We start from the raw sequence: 16689 nt of genomic DNA on the forward strand, positions 1-16689 counted from the left end.
TGACTATTATTTTACAGGTACTGTGTGATTTTTCTTTAAAGAAATATACGAATACATAGTGTACAAACCACCAGCGACGGTCACAATTTCCTTCTTATTATCATTCATACTTTCTAATACATAAACTACTTTCGAAGAGCCAAAATGTGCTACAATTAATAAAATGTCTATAAAATGCCACACTGTACAATACACTTGCGGTGAGACAATCACAATTCCTGAAATCCATCGCCCATGGCCTCTGGCATGCTGAGGAACACCTTGGTCTTGGTCCATGGAGAAACCACACAAATCCACAACATTATGCCAAACACAGACAGGCCTGACCTGACCTGCAAGCATATCTGTGAGACTACATCTGACAGGCATGGCCTGCACATTAGAGGGAAACGAAGGGCTTCAGACTGGCAGGCGATCCGTTACAGACACCCACAGAAATGGCCTGCAGTTTTGGTCCATCACAGAAATCCACTTGTGTGGCCAGCTATTCACTTGTCACATGTGATGAAGTGAGATTCCAGTGATCAATTGCAACAGATAACTTGCGCAAATACTCTGAGAATCAATACTAATAGGATGGGTAGCAACTCACCATAATAATGATTTCTGAGCTGCAGACGGGCATGTAGGAAAGACAATCACACTCTCATAACTAAATTTTCGGCCACAGCCTTTGTCAGAAAATGAGAATATACACATATTCCCACAATCACTCAGACGCAACTCGTGCACACATGACTGCCATCACCAGCCATTGCATCAACAATCTCTGAGAATCAGATTCAAACAAACCACTCCTCGTGCTTCCCTGCGTTGGTAGTTACTAGGCTAGTGGCAAAAAGCGGTGGCAGCACTGACTTCAAGCTGAGAGATGTGGTAGGAAGGGTAAAAGCAGTAAGAATGAGGGAATAGGGAAGTGGCACACGTTCTCAGCTGCGCCCAGCCAGTGACGATTCATGACATCCCAGTAAACAAACCATTTCATCTACTGAGACAAAAATAGATTTATTTATTTATTTATTTTTTCAAATGTCTCTGACACATTTGAAATTCCCTGATCTTCACTTATTTCCAGAACTTGTGGCAACCCTGGATATTCATTCTGAAATTTAACTTCTGTAATCCATTAATGAGAAATGTATCTTCATTTAGGGGTGGCTCTACCTGAGAGCATTTAACTATGAGCCATGCCTGCTGTAACACCAGAATATCAGTATTTTATGGGCTCTACTTCTCTAAACATCACAAATGTTACTAATAATAAGAAATAAGAAACTGCTTATTCAGGTAGTTGCTCAACATAATTAAAAAGTCTCTACTTAGATTAAGAAGTAAACCGAACTACAAGTATAAGTACTACAGCTATTTTAGAATTACCTTTCCCCTGCTTTCCATATAATTTCTGTTCCCATTCATCAACAGTCTTATCCTGTGAAACACTTCTCGGTGGCTTAGGTGGAACAGAAGCTGTACCAGTCATGTTTGTTCTTCGCAAAAATTCTCCTCCTGCCAAATTTTCAAGGGATCCAGCAGGTGGAGTTGCTGCCGTTTGCTGACTTGTACTCAGAGAACTCAGGGAACTTTTGTGAGACAGGTCATCAAACTAGAAAGAAAATGTTAAGATACTGTAGACTAGAAGCCCAGTAACATTTTACTCAACAACAAATACAAGGTAGGTGTGTGAGGGGAAAGAAGGGACATGAGAAAAGGTAAGCATGAGGTGGTTTGTGGTGGTGGTTTTGTTTTTAAGATGTTGATTAAGCAAAAGAAGAGTGAATCACAGGCACATGGTAAGATTAATATTATTTTTTAATTTGACTGGTAAATCATGGACGGAATAGAACAATCTGCAATACAGAGGGAGCCTTGAGTGACAGATAAGCTCATTAATGACATGGTGAACAGTAAAGAGCGGGTCTGTCTTCTAGTGTAAACCAATTTGTGTGCCAATCTACTGTTCAATACTTCCTGTACGTAGCAACTGACATTACTGAAGAATTTGAGCAAATATATGAAATGGGGAACATGATTCTGTAAGTTTATACCTATACTAGGAAGTAACCAGATACAGTGCACAGAAACATTCTAATGCAGCAATCAGCTTCATATGTTAAGATCTTCTCACTCAGAGAAATGTATGAATTTTTCAAATACAATATTTGCTAATGAGACTGACGGCAACGTACTCTTGTGTATGAACAATGACCATAAGAGAAATTAGGGATAATATGGAGGCATACAAACAGTCTATTTGCGAGTGGAACACTCAAGGGAATGACAAATAGTAGTGAAAGATACACTTCACCATGCACCATATAGTGGCTTGCAGACTATTTATGCAATTGTAGATGATAGCTCAAAACCAAACACGACTTTTTGAAATTTTTAACATGATCAATAAGAAAAGTTCTGAGAGACCATCTTTAAAAATAACTACCAAAAGTTTAACCTTGTAAAGAAAAATGACAGCTGACTGACCAATCATGTAAGAACACCATTTATTTAACAGTCTGTTTACCCATTCTTTGACTTATGAAAATACTGATTTCAGCTGTGGCAGATACCCCACTAGTGAGAATCTAATCTCAGCATTTCTCATCAGAATATATATTCCACAATACATTCAAACAATATAGACAGCTGCTTACCACACAAAGGAAGTGTCAAAATAAGTTGATAACTGCACAAAGAAAAACTCAATTCTGTCAGTGTACTGTTCAACACCACCACCAAACAGTGGGTTGTTGTAATTATCCACTTATTTCTTGACATGTATCCAGGATTTTCCATTACCACAGCATAATCATTGTATTTACATAAACTTTGTAAATCATGGAAGTAAATTTACTAAGTATCGCCATGCACATGATTAAATACCAGATCAAAATGTAACAGAGATTAGAATAGAAGTAGCCCATCAGAGTCTATTACTAAGGGCAAATTTAGTATGATAAGCTGCCACACTCCTACATGTCTCATCCCATCGGCCCAAAGTTTAACTGTGATGCTGGTGGTAATAAATATTTATATTTGATTACTTATGAACCCCACTGTCACCCATGCATGTTAAAACAACTTTATGATATTTTATTTTTGGCACAGGTTGCTACCACACATTGAATTATTTACTCATAGTGATTAGAAAGTTACACAATGAACTAGTTTAGGCATTTTGCCATTATCAAGCATACCTGTGCAGATAGTATAGTGTGCATAATATTGTTTCTTATGTCTGTGTTATGTATTATGAATATGTATGGTAAATAATGCTTATGTATTAGCTGGTACAACATGGTCCATATTGCATCTTGGAGTGTATCAGTTGTCTTTCTTTTATGTTATGATCACATTATTTCTATATACTTTGAAGATTTCAGTAATTTTTTAGTTTTATTTATTTATTTTTTGACGGCTCCAGGGATGCTGTATTTTTACAAAGAAAATCATGTTTTGGGGTAAGTCAGTGAGAATGTTTAATTTCACTGATTGTATTTTTTTGGTTTTACATGCATAATGTCCTATTGTTTGTCAGGACAATTTACCCTTTTTTTCTTTTATACTGTCAATAAAATTTTTTCAGGTATTTTTATGTTTAAAATCTGTTGGGTATTTTTCTGTATAATGTAAGTAAAATGTGGATTGCTTTCTGTCGCAGTTTTGTATATATTCACTAAATATCATTCTGAAATTCCTACCTGTTTGTTTGATATAAAATTATTTGCAATTGTCACAAGAAAGTTTGTAGATGCTTGGATTTGAAAAAGTGGAGATATATTTTTTGGTGACTGTATTTTGGCCTTCAAGTTGTTATTTGTACAAAGTGCTAATTTTATTTTTGTTTTCTTGACCATGTTGTTCATCTTATTCAGTATTGGACCTATGTATGGTGCTGCAACATAGGTAGGTTTCTTTGTGGTTTTTCTTCTCATTTTAATGTTATTTCTTTGTCTATGCTATGTTTTTGGTTTTGTATGCTGTTAATATAATTTTAGTACTATTTTGGAGTTTTTTGTTGTGCTACACACTGTAGAGTTTTTATTTCATATTGTATCACATTATTAGCAAGATGTAACTTTAAAATTCTGTTACTCACTGATTTGAAACATGTGCAGATCTTCAGACTTGGGCAATAAGAATTTTTATTTATGATGATGTCTTTGGTAGTAGGTTTTTATATATACAAGGTGCGGCTAGAAAAAAACCGGACTGATGCTGGAAAAAACATTTATTTACAATTATTTACAATTTCATGTTATTTCCTTCAATGTACTCTCCTTCAATGTACTCTCCTCCTCGGTCTCTACACCGCTCCATACGAATTTTCCAGTGTTCATAGCAAAGATGCAGATCATTTTCGGTAAGTCCATACATTACTTCCATCGCTTTTTCTTTTACTGCTTCAACAGTCTCAAATCTAGTTCCTTTCAAAGCTGACTTGACTTTAGGGAAAAGAAAAAAGTCACAGGGGGCCAAATCAGGTGAGTAGGGTGGATGATCTAAGATGGGAATGTTGTGTTTTGCCAAAAACGTCTTCACTGACAACGCACTGTGAGCTGGGGCATTGTCTTGGTGAAGGATCCATGACTTTTTTCTCCACAAATCGTTCCGTTTTCTCCGTACTCGCTCACGTAGGGTAACCAGGACGCTAATGTAGTAATGCTGATTCACTGTTTGTCCCTCTGGTACCCAATCAATGTGCACAATCCCTTTGATGTCAAAAAAAAACAATCATCATTGCCTTGAATTTCGATTTTGACATTCGTGCTTTTTTTTGTCGTGGAGAACCAGGAGTTTTCCAATGCATCGATTGGCGTTTAGTTTCGGGATCGTAAGTAAAAAACCACGATTCATCGCAAGTAATAACATTTTGTAAGAAGGTGGGATCACTTTCAATGTTTTCCAGGATGTCAGAACAAATCATTCTTCGGTGTTCCTTCTGTTCAATTGTGAGACACTTTGGAACCATTTTTGAACACACTTTGTTCATGTTGAAACTTTCATGAAGAATCTGCCTAATACTTTCCTTGTCAACTCCTGTTAACTCAGACACTGCTCTGATTGTTAAACGGCGATCTTGTCGAACAAGTTTACCGATTTTTTCAATGTTTGCATCAGTTTTTGCTGACAATGGTCTGCCAGTGCGAGTGTCATCACTGGTGTCTTCGCGGCCATCTTTAAATCGTTTAAACCACTCAAACACTTGTGTTCGCGATAAACAATCATCGCCGTACACTTGCTGTAACATTACAAACGTTTCACTTGCAGATTTTCCTAGTTTGAAACAAAATTTGATGTTAACACGCTGTTCTTTCTGTACACTCAACATTTTCCGACGCACAGACAAAACGTCAACTACTTAAAACAGACGCCACGGGCAGACTGAGTGCAGGAGGCAGATGAAACTCGAGCAGTAGGCGGAGCGAGAGTCACGTGACAGGCCACGCGACTTTCAGCCTTATTGCATTCATTTTATTGTTTCACCAGTACTAGTCCGGTTTTTTTCTAGCCACACCTCGTATTTCAAACTGGTGGTGGCTGTTTTTGTTGCTTACTTCCATTGTAAACATAAGGCATAGCTTGAGCCAGAGCTGTCAAACACTTTATGATAACAAGTGAAACACCCAAGTTAAAGCAGATATTTTCAAACTGCAATTTATGTTCACTGAATGTATTTAAGGGGCCAAAGACGTTTGTTGTTAGCCAAAATAGAATATATGTACGGCTTCGGCAGCCAGAGGCAATGGTCGTGTGTGTGTGTGTGTGTGTGTGTGTGTGTGAGATGCTCTACAATGTTGTGCATTTTTCATTGTCGTATCTACTGTGGTTTTTCTCTCCTGGGTCTTTGAAATCAGGGAGGTTTGGGTGGGACACCCTGTATATCCCTTTCTTATATTGCCATTATTCCATCCCGGATTTTCCATTGTTTGATATCTATTACTCAGTTGCCTCTAGTCCCAATACAAGACTGAAGAAACAAACAGCTATGAAACATGTAGAGATTATGAACACTATATGAATTGAAAACATTTTAGTACGTGATTCCTATTTCCATTAGTCAATTAATTGAAATTTGATACATAATATTTACAGTGAATTCATCCTCATCTTCACTGATTACACCAGGGTCAGCTTCTCCAGCGATCTGGCCAATTCTTCGGTGGCCGGGACCAAGATTTCCATCAAATGACTCTTCCTTCAACTTGCTATTTGAGCCTTTCCCCACTTTCTTTCCTGAAAAATAAAGTGTTCATCTGAAAATCGAACTCTCCATTACTTGAGTTCTTCAATATCTACTAAGCATTTAGCTTCTAAATTATTTACACCCATTCACATACTCTGCTGCAAAAAATGAATCAACAAGTACTGCAGATAAAATTAGACAATGCCAGTTTCTTTATGTCTGATAACAGTAATTGCATTTTTCCCTCCACCCTCTTACTTTAATTGAAGACTTGTTCACAGTTATTAAATCATGAGGCCAGCAAGTAAAATGAGCCATATTAGGCACCAAATTACTTATTCTGATGATGAATTACTGTTTCTATCAGTTTGTATGTATGTACGTATTTTTGAAACCACACATAATTTGTTCCTGTAAACACAGCAACAGTGCTATTATTTTTATCTACTGCACACAAAACTCCACAACAAAAGCTTCTCTACTGCATCAAACAATTAAAAATAAAAGTAGAATGTTAATTTCGCAACCAGTGACTGAAGCACAACCACCTTTTCTCGTCATTAATAATCCAAAACTGGCATCTGATTTTGTCCTTCATACAAAATTTCTATACTGGAATATTTTCAAATTTTTGGAAAGCTTTAAAACATTTACATTGATGGTCAGATGCATTAGAATAGGTAATAGTGTAAGATAACAGCATAGAGGTAGCGAACAATGCTGTAGAAACCACTGGAACCTAGTCAAAGATAGTCACTGACTGCAGGAAAGGCTGGCTGCCACTAACAGAGTTACAACACTGACATGCAGTGGTTTCCTTTGAAAAGTACTGGTAGCTACAGAACTGTGTGCCAAAGTAAATATGTTTGATAAACTGATATAACAGAGTAGTACGGTTTACTTTCACCCTACCTTGGTGGTTTGGCAGTTTTGAGTCTATGCTTGTTGACCATTATCACAAATGCATGTTCTGCTACAAAATGGATGTTTTAGAGTTGAGGGTTTGACAAACTGAAACAGCTTAATCCTCAACAGATTTCTTATCTCCAACCAATGTGATAGACTCACATTACAACATAAACTACATACTTCTGATTGTGAAAGAGGGTGACAATACTAGAATCCAACAACATTACCAGCAGATAAATGATGGAAACTGGTAGCATCTTCTGAGGAGAAGTATGACAAATCCAGGGGGAATGGTAATGGCAATAGGACTTGCAACACAGTGTAATCAGAATCTTCATTGATTGTGGAGTGAAAGAGCTGTAGATGATATTCCCCCCCCCCCCCCATTCCACTCGCAGGTCGCACGAGGGAAAAACAACTGACTGAACGTCTCAGTACAAGCTCTAATTTCCCTTATCTTTGAATGGTGACCATTGCGCAATTTGAAGGTTGTTGGTAATAATATATCCTCTACATCCTCGACAAAGATTGGATTTTGGAATTTAGTGAACAGCCCCTTCAGTTTAGCGCGTCATCTATCTGCAAGTGTGTCTCACTTCAAACTTTCTATGAGATTTGTAACACTCTCACAATGGCTAAATGTACCAGTCACGAATCTTGCCACTCTTCTTTGTACCTTCTCAATCTCTTGAATCAAACCCAACTGGTAAGAGTCCCATACAGACAAACAATACTCTAAGGCTGGATGAACTCAAGTATTGTAAGCAATTTCCTTTGTTGAAGGACTGCATCGCTTCAGGATTCTACCAATAAACTGCAATCTAGAGTTCGCCTTAGCCATTACTTGTGTAATCTGATTGTTCCATTTGAGATCATTTCGAATAGTCACGCCCAGATCCTTGACAGATGTTACCTCTTCCAAAGACTGGGCATTTGTTTTGTACTCATACATTAATGGGGATTTTCACTTTGTTATATGCAGTAGGTTACACTTACTAATATTGAGAGATAAATGCCAGTCATTACATCACACATTTATTTTCTGCAAATCCTGATTGATTTCTTCACAACTTTCGTGTGATACCACTTTCCATCATCAGCAAACAGTCTAATGCCACTCTCAATACCATCAACCAGATCGTTCATGTAAATCGTGAAAAGCAGCGGATCTATTATGCTGCCCTAGGGAAGCAGTACAGAGATATGTAAACAGGCAGAATACAGCGCTGTGGTCGGCAATGCCTATATAAGATAACAGATGTCTGGTCCAGTAGTTAGATTGGGTACTGCTGCTACAATGACAGGTTATCAACATATTAGTAAGTGTGAATGTGGTGTTAATAATCGGCGCATGAGCAGTGGGACACAGCACCTCCAATGTAGCGCTGAAGTGGGAATTTTCCTGTACGATCATTTCACGAGTGTACCGTGAATGTCAGGAATCTGCTAAAACATCAAATCTCTGACATAGCTGCGGCCAGAAAAATATTCTGCAAGAACGGGACCAATGACGACTGAAGAGAATTGTTCAGAGTGACAGAAGTGCAACCCTTCCACAAATCGCTGCACATTTCAATGCTGGACCATCAACAAGCATCAGCGTGCAAACCATTCAATGAAACATCATCGATATGGGCTTATGGAGCTGAACGCCCACTCGTATACCTTTGATGACTGCACTACACAAAGCTTTACACCTCACCTGGGCCCATCAACACTGATATTGGACTGTTGATGACTGGAAACATGGTGACTGTCTGGTTTGAAATTGTATCAAGTGTATGGGAATGGAGACAACTAAGCGAATCCATGGACCCTGCATGTCAGCAGGGGACTGGTGGAGGCTCTGTAATGGTGTGCGGCATGTGCAGTTGGAGTGATATGGGACCACTGATATGTCTATATAGGACTCTGACACGTAACACGTACATAAGTATCCTGTCTGATCACCTGCATCCATTCATGTCCATTGTGCAATCCGATGGACTTGGGCAATTTCAGCAGGACAATGTGACACCCCACACATCCAGAATTGCTATGGAGTGGCTCCAGGAACACTCTTCTGAGTTTAAACACTTCCGCTGGCCACCAAACTCCCTAAACATTAACATTACTGGGCACAGCTGGGATGCCTTGCAAAGTGCTGTTCAGAAGAGATCTCCACCCCCTCATACTCTTACGTATTTGTCTGCAGCCCTGCAGGATTCATGGTGTAAGTTCCCTCCAGTACTACTTCAGACATTAGTTGAGTCCATGCCAAGTCACGCTGCGGCACTTCTGCATGTTCACGGGAGCCCTACACAATATTAGGCACACAATATTAGGCAGGCGTACCAGTTTCCTTGGCTCTTCAGTGTATTTCGTACACATGTATTTGATCCTTGTCATGATAAAAGAACAAACTGTCAATCATTGATCTTGCACTGCTTAGTGGATGATTCTAAAAGATGTGCTGAAACTTGAGGCAGCCATAGATCCCCATACCACATACCAGTGTGCGAGTCAAGAATATGTTCTTACATCTCGTATCCCTTATGGCGATGAAAACAGCCTCCATTTTCTTCGTGGCAGACAAATGTTCTGACAGCAATGGTTGTGCCCTCAATTTAAAAACTTACATTTGATTTGTTATAATTTTTTAATAGTGAAACTAGATTTGTCACCTACAACAATGTTGTTCACATAGTGAGATAAGCTGCTTTCAAAATTTTTGAACATTTATTTGCAACACAATGTGTTGTAAACTTCTCTGGCATAAAGCATATCATAATCGAAGATTGTGAGAACTGCAGGTGGAGAAAGGCATTAATATTCTTCCTTTCAGTGATGTAATAAACAGTGGTTTCACTCTGTTTGTTTCTGTAGTGTAGTACCAATCCCTTTAATGACCAAGGAATTAGATAAAGGTGAAAGGAACGCATTCTCAGGCCTGAATAACTAGTGAGATTTCCTCTGAGCACTGATATAATGTCAGCAATAAAACTGGTTTCTTATTCCCCTTTTGATGATGCTGTTAACTTATCCACACACTATATAATGCCCAGAACTGATTAAGACCTCTGACTACGAAATATGCACTTGCATATATGACATGAATATCTTATCTCAATAGCCAGATAATTTCCATCTCTCAAAACTTGAAATAACATACACATAGATAATACATCATTATAAGGCTGATTACAGTAACATAACTCTAAAGGAAAATGAACAAACTGCCACCGCAATATTTAACTGTTGAGAAGCAGATTATGTTGGCTCACCTTCCGGAATGATTCCAGCAGGTTGCCAAAGGTACCTTGCATCTTGGTCCTCGCAAATCTAAGGGCTCAATGTACACAAAACTGTCCTGTCATCTCTAATGCTGGTGCTTTTTCTATTTTTAGTGTAATTTTTCACGCCATTTACATCCCCTCAAATAACTCCTGCAGTCTAGCTGTACACTAACATCTTCTGAATCTTGATATTCATTATTTTCTCTACATTGCAAGTTGACAATCAAACATTAGATGGGTACACAAATGTGGACAATTAATATTTCACTTGTCTCACCAGCTCATCTTTAGGGTTTTCCTCACCATTTTCACACACACACAAAACCACAAACAGCAGCACTGCTGAGAGCTTGGTCCCACATTAAACCCAAAAAAACTATACCCTCCACCACTTGCATGGACTATGATATATTGCCAAGCAGGATGCACCACCTCATATGGTTTCCAATGACTGATAACCTGCCAATTAAACTGATATTTTTTTCTTGCTCTTACAATCTGTGACAGTCTAAAACGAAACCAGTCATTAACACACTATTGTCCCCAGTAGCTTATCCTGGTAGCACTAGTTTTCTTCAAAGTGTGGTACTCATGGGACAATTTTGTCATTGGGCAGGGGAAGAAATCTGTGGTTGCACAACCTCAGAGACAGTGTGTCATATGGCTTATTTGATATCCTAGAATGGCAATACCAATTCTGACAGGACAGCAGAGACACTACTACTTATATAGTCATATTGGGTATTCAAGTGTGAAATGAGTACAATAGCCTGTGCCTATGACAGACTGGTACACACTGTGGCATTTGTGTATGAAGCCATCATTAATCAACATTCAGATACCTGTATACAATTGAGCTCTTCTTTGCTTATAGCATGGACTTTGATTTTGGATTCTCAACTCTACTTAACAAGATTCTTGAATATGTCATTGTCTGTCACATCTTCCTTGTAAACATGTAATCATCAACAACTGTCCCATACGGTAGTCTCTTAGCAGCAGTTCTGCAACTCCTAACCAAACTTCTGCAGTTCCACAACTACTTCAGCATTAACAAACATTAAAGCTCTGCTGCCTTTACAGTGTTCAGAACTTTGTTTCTCTCAGGTATAACAGAAAAGTGTCAACAAGGACAATGGATCCACCCGATGAAGTGGCATAAATGTTGTTAATTCAGCCTTTGTTACATTGCAAGTGGTATTTCTGATATTACTCATCAGATTGCTACTTTACTTTCTTAAACTAGTAAACAATATGAATTATTTCACAAGTCATAACTGAGCAAGTTCGTATAGTGATAAGATACTGCACTTTCCTTCAGGAGGATCATCGTTCACATTCCCATATGGCCATCATGCTTTAGGGTTTTCATTGTTTCCCTAAACTGCTGAAGTCAGACACCAGATTAGTTCTTTTGAAATGGACATAGTCAATTTCATTCCCCATACTTGTGTTCCCCCTCTAATGACCTCATCACTGATGGGATGTAAACAGAGCCATATGCTGCTTACATCTAGCCCACTTGAGTTCTCCACAGTGGGCTGACCTGTCTTGGGTGAGCTGGCCACTCACTGGTCAGCCAACTGACCTCAGTCTTGCTTCCACAACAGACTAGTCTGTTAGTCTGGCCAGTGCATCCAGCTCAGCCAACCCATAGCTCGGGATCCACAGCAGGTCCAGGTCCAGGTCCAGGACGTAATGCTAACCCCAAGCGCCAAATTTGTAGCTTCACTGCAGTGCTCATCTACTTTATGAAATTCATTTCATCTACTTTATGAAAAGTCATGTAATCAACCAAGTGTGTGGTACAAATTAAAGCAGCAAGAACTATGTTATCACAGCATATGCAGTTGCATGTATTTTTACATTTCCATATGAGAAAAAAATACTGCAATTACAAACATAGCTACCAAAAAAGCTCTCATTTAGGTAACAATCTCAAGAAGCAGGAAGCTTTTGTCTCTTGTGAGCTCTCTGCATCAGGTTCAAGATAAAAATAAAAATGGAGAATTACTTATTCTTTCTGTAACTCCATGAAAGAAAAGTCTGCAATTTTACAGTAAATAATTTTGATGAGACCCTTACCAAACAACTGTGTACAAGTAGAGCACAATTCTAATTCTGAGCACTTATTGTACCCTTTTTCTGTGAAATGACAAGTCCTGCGCAACTGAAATTACATCCTGCTTAGGCAATAAATCTGCATCTACTTGACTAATCTGCAGTTCACACTTACATGTTTGACTGAGGTTTCATACAACCAATTTCAGACTCTCTCTTGATTGTTCCTCTCTATACAGCATGCGGAAAAAACGAATACCGAAATCTTTCTGGGAGAACTTTGATTTCTCAAATTTCTCTCTTTATAGGTAAAAGTCAACAAAATATTTTTGCATTCAGAGAAGAAAGTTGGTGATTGAAATTTTTTCAAAAGATTTCATTGCAAGAAAAAACACCTCTGGTTTAATGACAGCCACTCTAACACACTTATTACATCCATGGCCATTCTCTCCTGTGTTTTGATAACACAATACCAATTGCTCTTCTTTGAACTTTTTCTATATCCTCCATCAACACAATCAAGTAAAGATCCCATACAACATGGCAATACTCCAGAAGAGAACAGACAAGTGTAGTGTACATAGTCTCTCGAGTACAGTTGTTACATCTTCCAAGTGCTCTTCCAATAAAACATAGCCTTTACTTCACTTTCCCATAAGATTTTCTATGTGATAGATGCATCAATAGATCACTTTCTTCGAGGTACTTTATAGTGGTGGAACTCAGTATAAGTTCTAAAGTCCTGCTACAAACCGATTTCAATAATATGGGTCTATAACTCAGCAGATTACTTCCGCCTCCTTTCTTGTTTATTGGTATAATACGTACAGCCTATCAGTATTTACATAAAAACCTTTCATCGAGCAAGCAGTTGTATGTGATAGGTACAAATTAAGTTATTTAATCAGCATACTATGAAAGGAATCAATCTGGTACATAATCTGGACTGTAAGATTTGTCTTTATTAAGTGGCCTAAGTTACTTTTCTTTACAAAGGGTACCTACTTCCAACTTACTCATGTTGGCAGCTGTTCTTTGTTTGACTTCTGGAATATTTACTGCTTCTTCTTTGTTGAAGAATTTCACAGAACTATGTTCAGTAACTCAACTTTAGTTGCACTGTCATCAATAATACTACCACTGCCATCACATTATGAAGATATTGATTGTGTCTTTCTGCTAGTATGCTTTCCATACAACCAGAATAAACTTCGATTTTCTGCCACATTTGGAAGAGAGTTTCATCTTGGAAACTATCAAAAGCATCTCACACTGAAGTCTGCACTAAGTTTCGAGCATCTGAAAACCATTGCCAATCTTTGAGATCTTACATTATTTTAAATCTAGCATCATCTTTTTGTTGCTTCTGCAACAATCATTTGATCAGTTTTGTGTACAATGGGGGATTTGTTCTGTATCTTATTAATTTACTTGGTACAAAATTTTCAATAGCTGTCAACACTATTTCTCTGAATTTACACCACATCTGGTTGAAACTTACATAGTTAGTATGGAAGGAATGAAGACTGTCTCTTAGAAAGCCAGCAAGAGAGTTTTATCTGCTTTTTTAAATAGATATCTTTCATATTTATTTCTGGTGGATTTGGATGGTACGGCATTCAATCTCGCTAGAACCACCTTGTGCTCACTAATTTCTGTATCCATCTAGATGCTCTCTGCTCAGGATTGTTTGTCACTAAGACGTCTAGTATGTTATCACAATCACTTACACTTTGTGTGAGCTATAGATCTAATTTCTCAAAATAAATTAGTAACTGGAACAGCTAAAATCTTGCATTCCAGTCTAAAAAGGTAGCACTGATGCCACAATCTCCAGTAGTAAAGCAACATATTTGGGTCTTCACTGTCTGGCTTTTTTGTCATTAGGTACAGTCTTGCCTTCAAAACATACTGACATTCTCAAGTCTATCATTCTCAGAAGCCCAGTTTCCAAATCTGTTCCTCTTGAATGACGAGCATTTCTTATCTGGTGTAATTTCATTTTGTACATCTAGAAAAAGAATCACTGTCATATGATGTTATAATAATTAAAACATCAAAGTTTGAGACTTTATTCTAACCTTAAGCGGAAAATTAACAGACAAAATTTTACCCACAAATACCTCTCCCTCCTGATCTGTTTTCTCCGAGTACTATTTTTCTTCCACTATCTAAAGTTCACAAGTTAACACACAAAGATGAACTCAGTAGCTCCCCATAATTTTATTTGAAATAGAAGTGTGTTCACAGTGTCCATACATTTCCACTTTGTGGTTACAGTAGCTCTCACTAGATTATGAACACACATCAAATCAAACCAACTTAAAATAGTAGCAACTACAATAATGCCTTCTTTAGTAGCTACATAGGCATGACAATGTTGCTGCACTACACGTGTGATTCGATTTATGGGAAGCACAGAGTTCGAACCTACATAGAGACGAGCATGGACTTGCGCACACGGCTAACGGCTAAGCATTCAGTACAACACACAGCATGATATGCTAGGTGAGGTTCGCAGTGGTCAAACTCCAAGTAAGCACTGACCCAGCCGGCCAAGTGCCACCCACAAGTAAACACCTCCGCCAGTGGGTCTGCCCATAGTACACATCCCGTGCATCCTCCATGGCAGGTTATTGTACTGTCTGACTGCGCTCCCCATCAAGATATTGACCTCTTTCATTTCACAGCAGTTAGAAGGCAGAATGAATGAATGCAATCATCACAGATGCGCAATGTGTCTTTAGAAGGAGTGCAGGCACATGAGAAACAATACTCTTGAGGAAACACTATAGAAGGCTCAATATATTGTCTTCATTGATTTAGAAAAGCATCTGACAGGGTAGACTGGCGAATACTTTTAACATGCTGAGAGAGAGTGGCATAAAATACACACAAACAGACAAGTAGTGCAGAAACTATACAGAGAAGAGCTGGCTGTGGTAAGGCATTGAGAACATCAAGAAGAAGCTACTGTAAAATAGGGTATATGAAAGAGCAACTCACACTCTCCTGTCTTGTTCAATGGATACATTGCAAGGGCAGATGATGATGTTAGGGACAAACAAGAGACTATAGAAGGAATTAAAATTCATGGTAAGAAAATAGACATGTTGAGAGTTTCTGCCTGTATCACAGTGTTAACTGAAGTTGCAGAACAATTAGAAGCAATGCTGGTCCAGATGGAAATCACCATCAATTCTTCCTATAATTGAAAATTAAAAGAGGGGAAACAAAAATCTTAGCGGTGAGCAGACAAAACATTGTTGCCCAATGCTCATTTATTAATGAGCGACTGAAGACCATCGAATTCTTTGCCTGACTACAGAGTAAAATTACATCAGACAGAAGATCCAGGGAGGATATTGCATGGTGAAACCACCAGGCAAAAGCTGCTTTTAACAAGAACACCTCAGGAAAGACCTCATAAAGACATTTGGAGTGTGGTGCTGTACGGAAGTGAAACATGGACACTGGGACAAGCATAAATCACAAAATAACAGACTTCAGGATGTGGTGTTACCACAGAATGCTGAATGAAGAGGTGCTCAACAGAGTGGAGGAAGGGAAGCCTTGTCTCCTAAAACTTATCAAACACAGAAGGGACACATGGGTTGGCCACCTTCAGAGACATGATGGTATCATTAAAAGTATCACTGAAGGCATAGTAGAAGCAAAGAAAAAAAAGAGGCAGACCAAGACTAGAGCACATCAACCAGATCATGGAAGATACCACAGGGTTGCCACAAGTTTCCCCAAACGAAATTGCTTGATATTTCCCTGATTTACAGACAAGACTTGCATTTTTCCCTGACGAATTTTGAGATCTCAAGGTTAAGTTCAAATGTAAGTTGACAATCTGTCTTTGCAGCAACAGTAAACAAGGAAATATCTAAAAAAAACTTCAAGCAGATGGTGTTTCCTGGTGTGAGCAAAAAGCTTAAGTACTAAAAACAATGTCTTTTGTAATGAACTGTTTTTAGGTGGAGAAAGCAAGCCAAATGGTATGTGTGTTTCATTAAGACCGCCAATGTTATTTTATTCCAATAAAACGAAACATTTTGGGTGACAAAAATATGTATTTGCTTGGAGTCGCCAGACAGATTTGAAATACCTTCACTGATTTCAGAAATAACCTCAGAAAATAAAGTAGGTCTCTTGAAAGAAGTGTACAAGTTGAGGAAGAAATGTGTAGGTGACTGACAATAAAATTTGGTTCTAATATGTTCGTTATTATCATTATTACCCACTGTGTCATACCTA

The 16689-nt window shown here is 38.3% G+C and overlaps 1 protein-coding gene across 2 annotated transcripts in view; it reads right to left on the reverse strand.

Moving 5' to 3' along the window:
• LOC126184657 (rab11 family-interacting protein 1-like) overlaps positions 1-16689 on the reverse strand; it is a 111267-nt gene that overhangs the window by 17868 nt on the left and 76710 nt on the right. For both annotated transcript variants that reach the window (XM_049927137.1, XM_049927136.1), the window contains exons 7-8: positions 6089-6231; positions 1378-1603 (exon numbers count right to left, since the gene is read on the reverse strand). In XM_049927137.1, coding sequence (XP_049783094.1) covers positions 1378-1603; positions 6089-6231 — 369 coding nt within the window. The remainder of the gene's footprint in view (positions 1-1377; positions 1604-6088; positions 6232-16689) is intronic.

This window comes from Schistocerca cancellata, chromosome 4, assembly GCF_023864275.1.
Source record: "Schistocerca cancellata isolate TAMUIC-IGC-003103 chromosome 4, iqSchCanc2.1, whole genome shotgun sequence".
NCBI classification, from domain to species: Eukaryota; Metazoa; Arthropoda; class Insecta; order Orthoptera; family Acrididae; genus Schistocerca; species Schistocerca cancellata.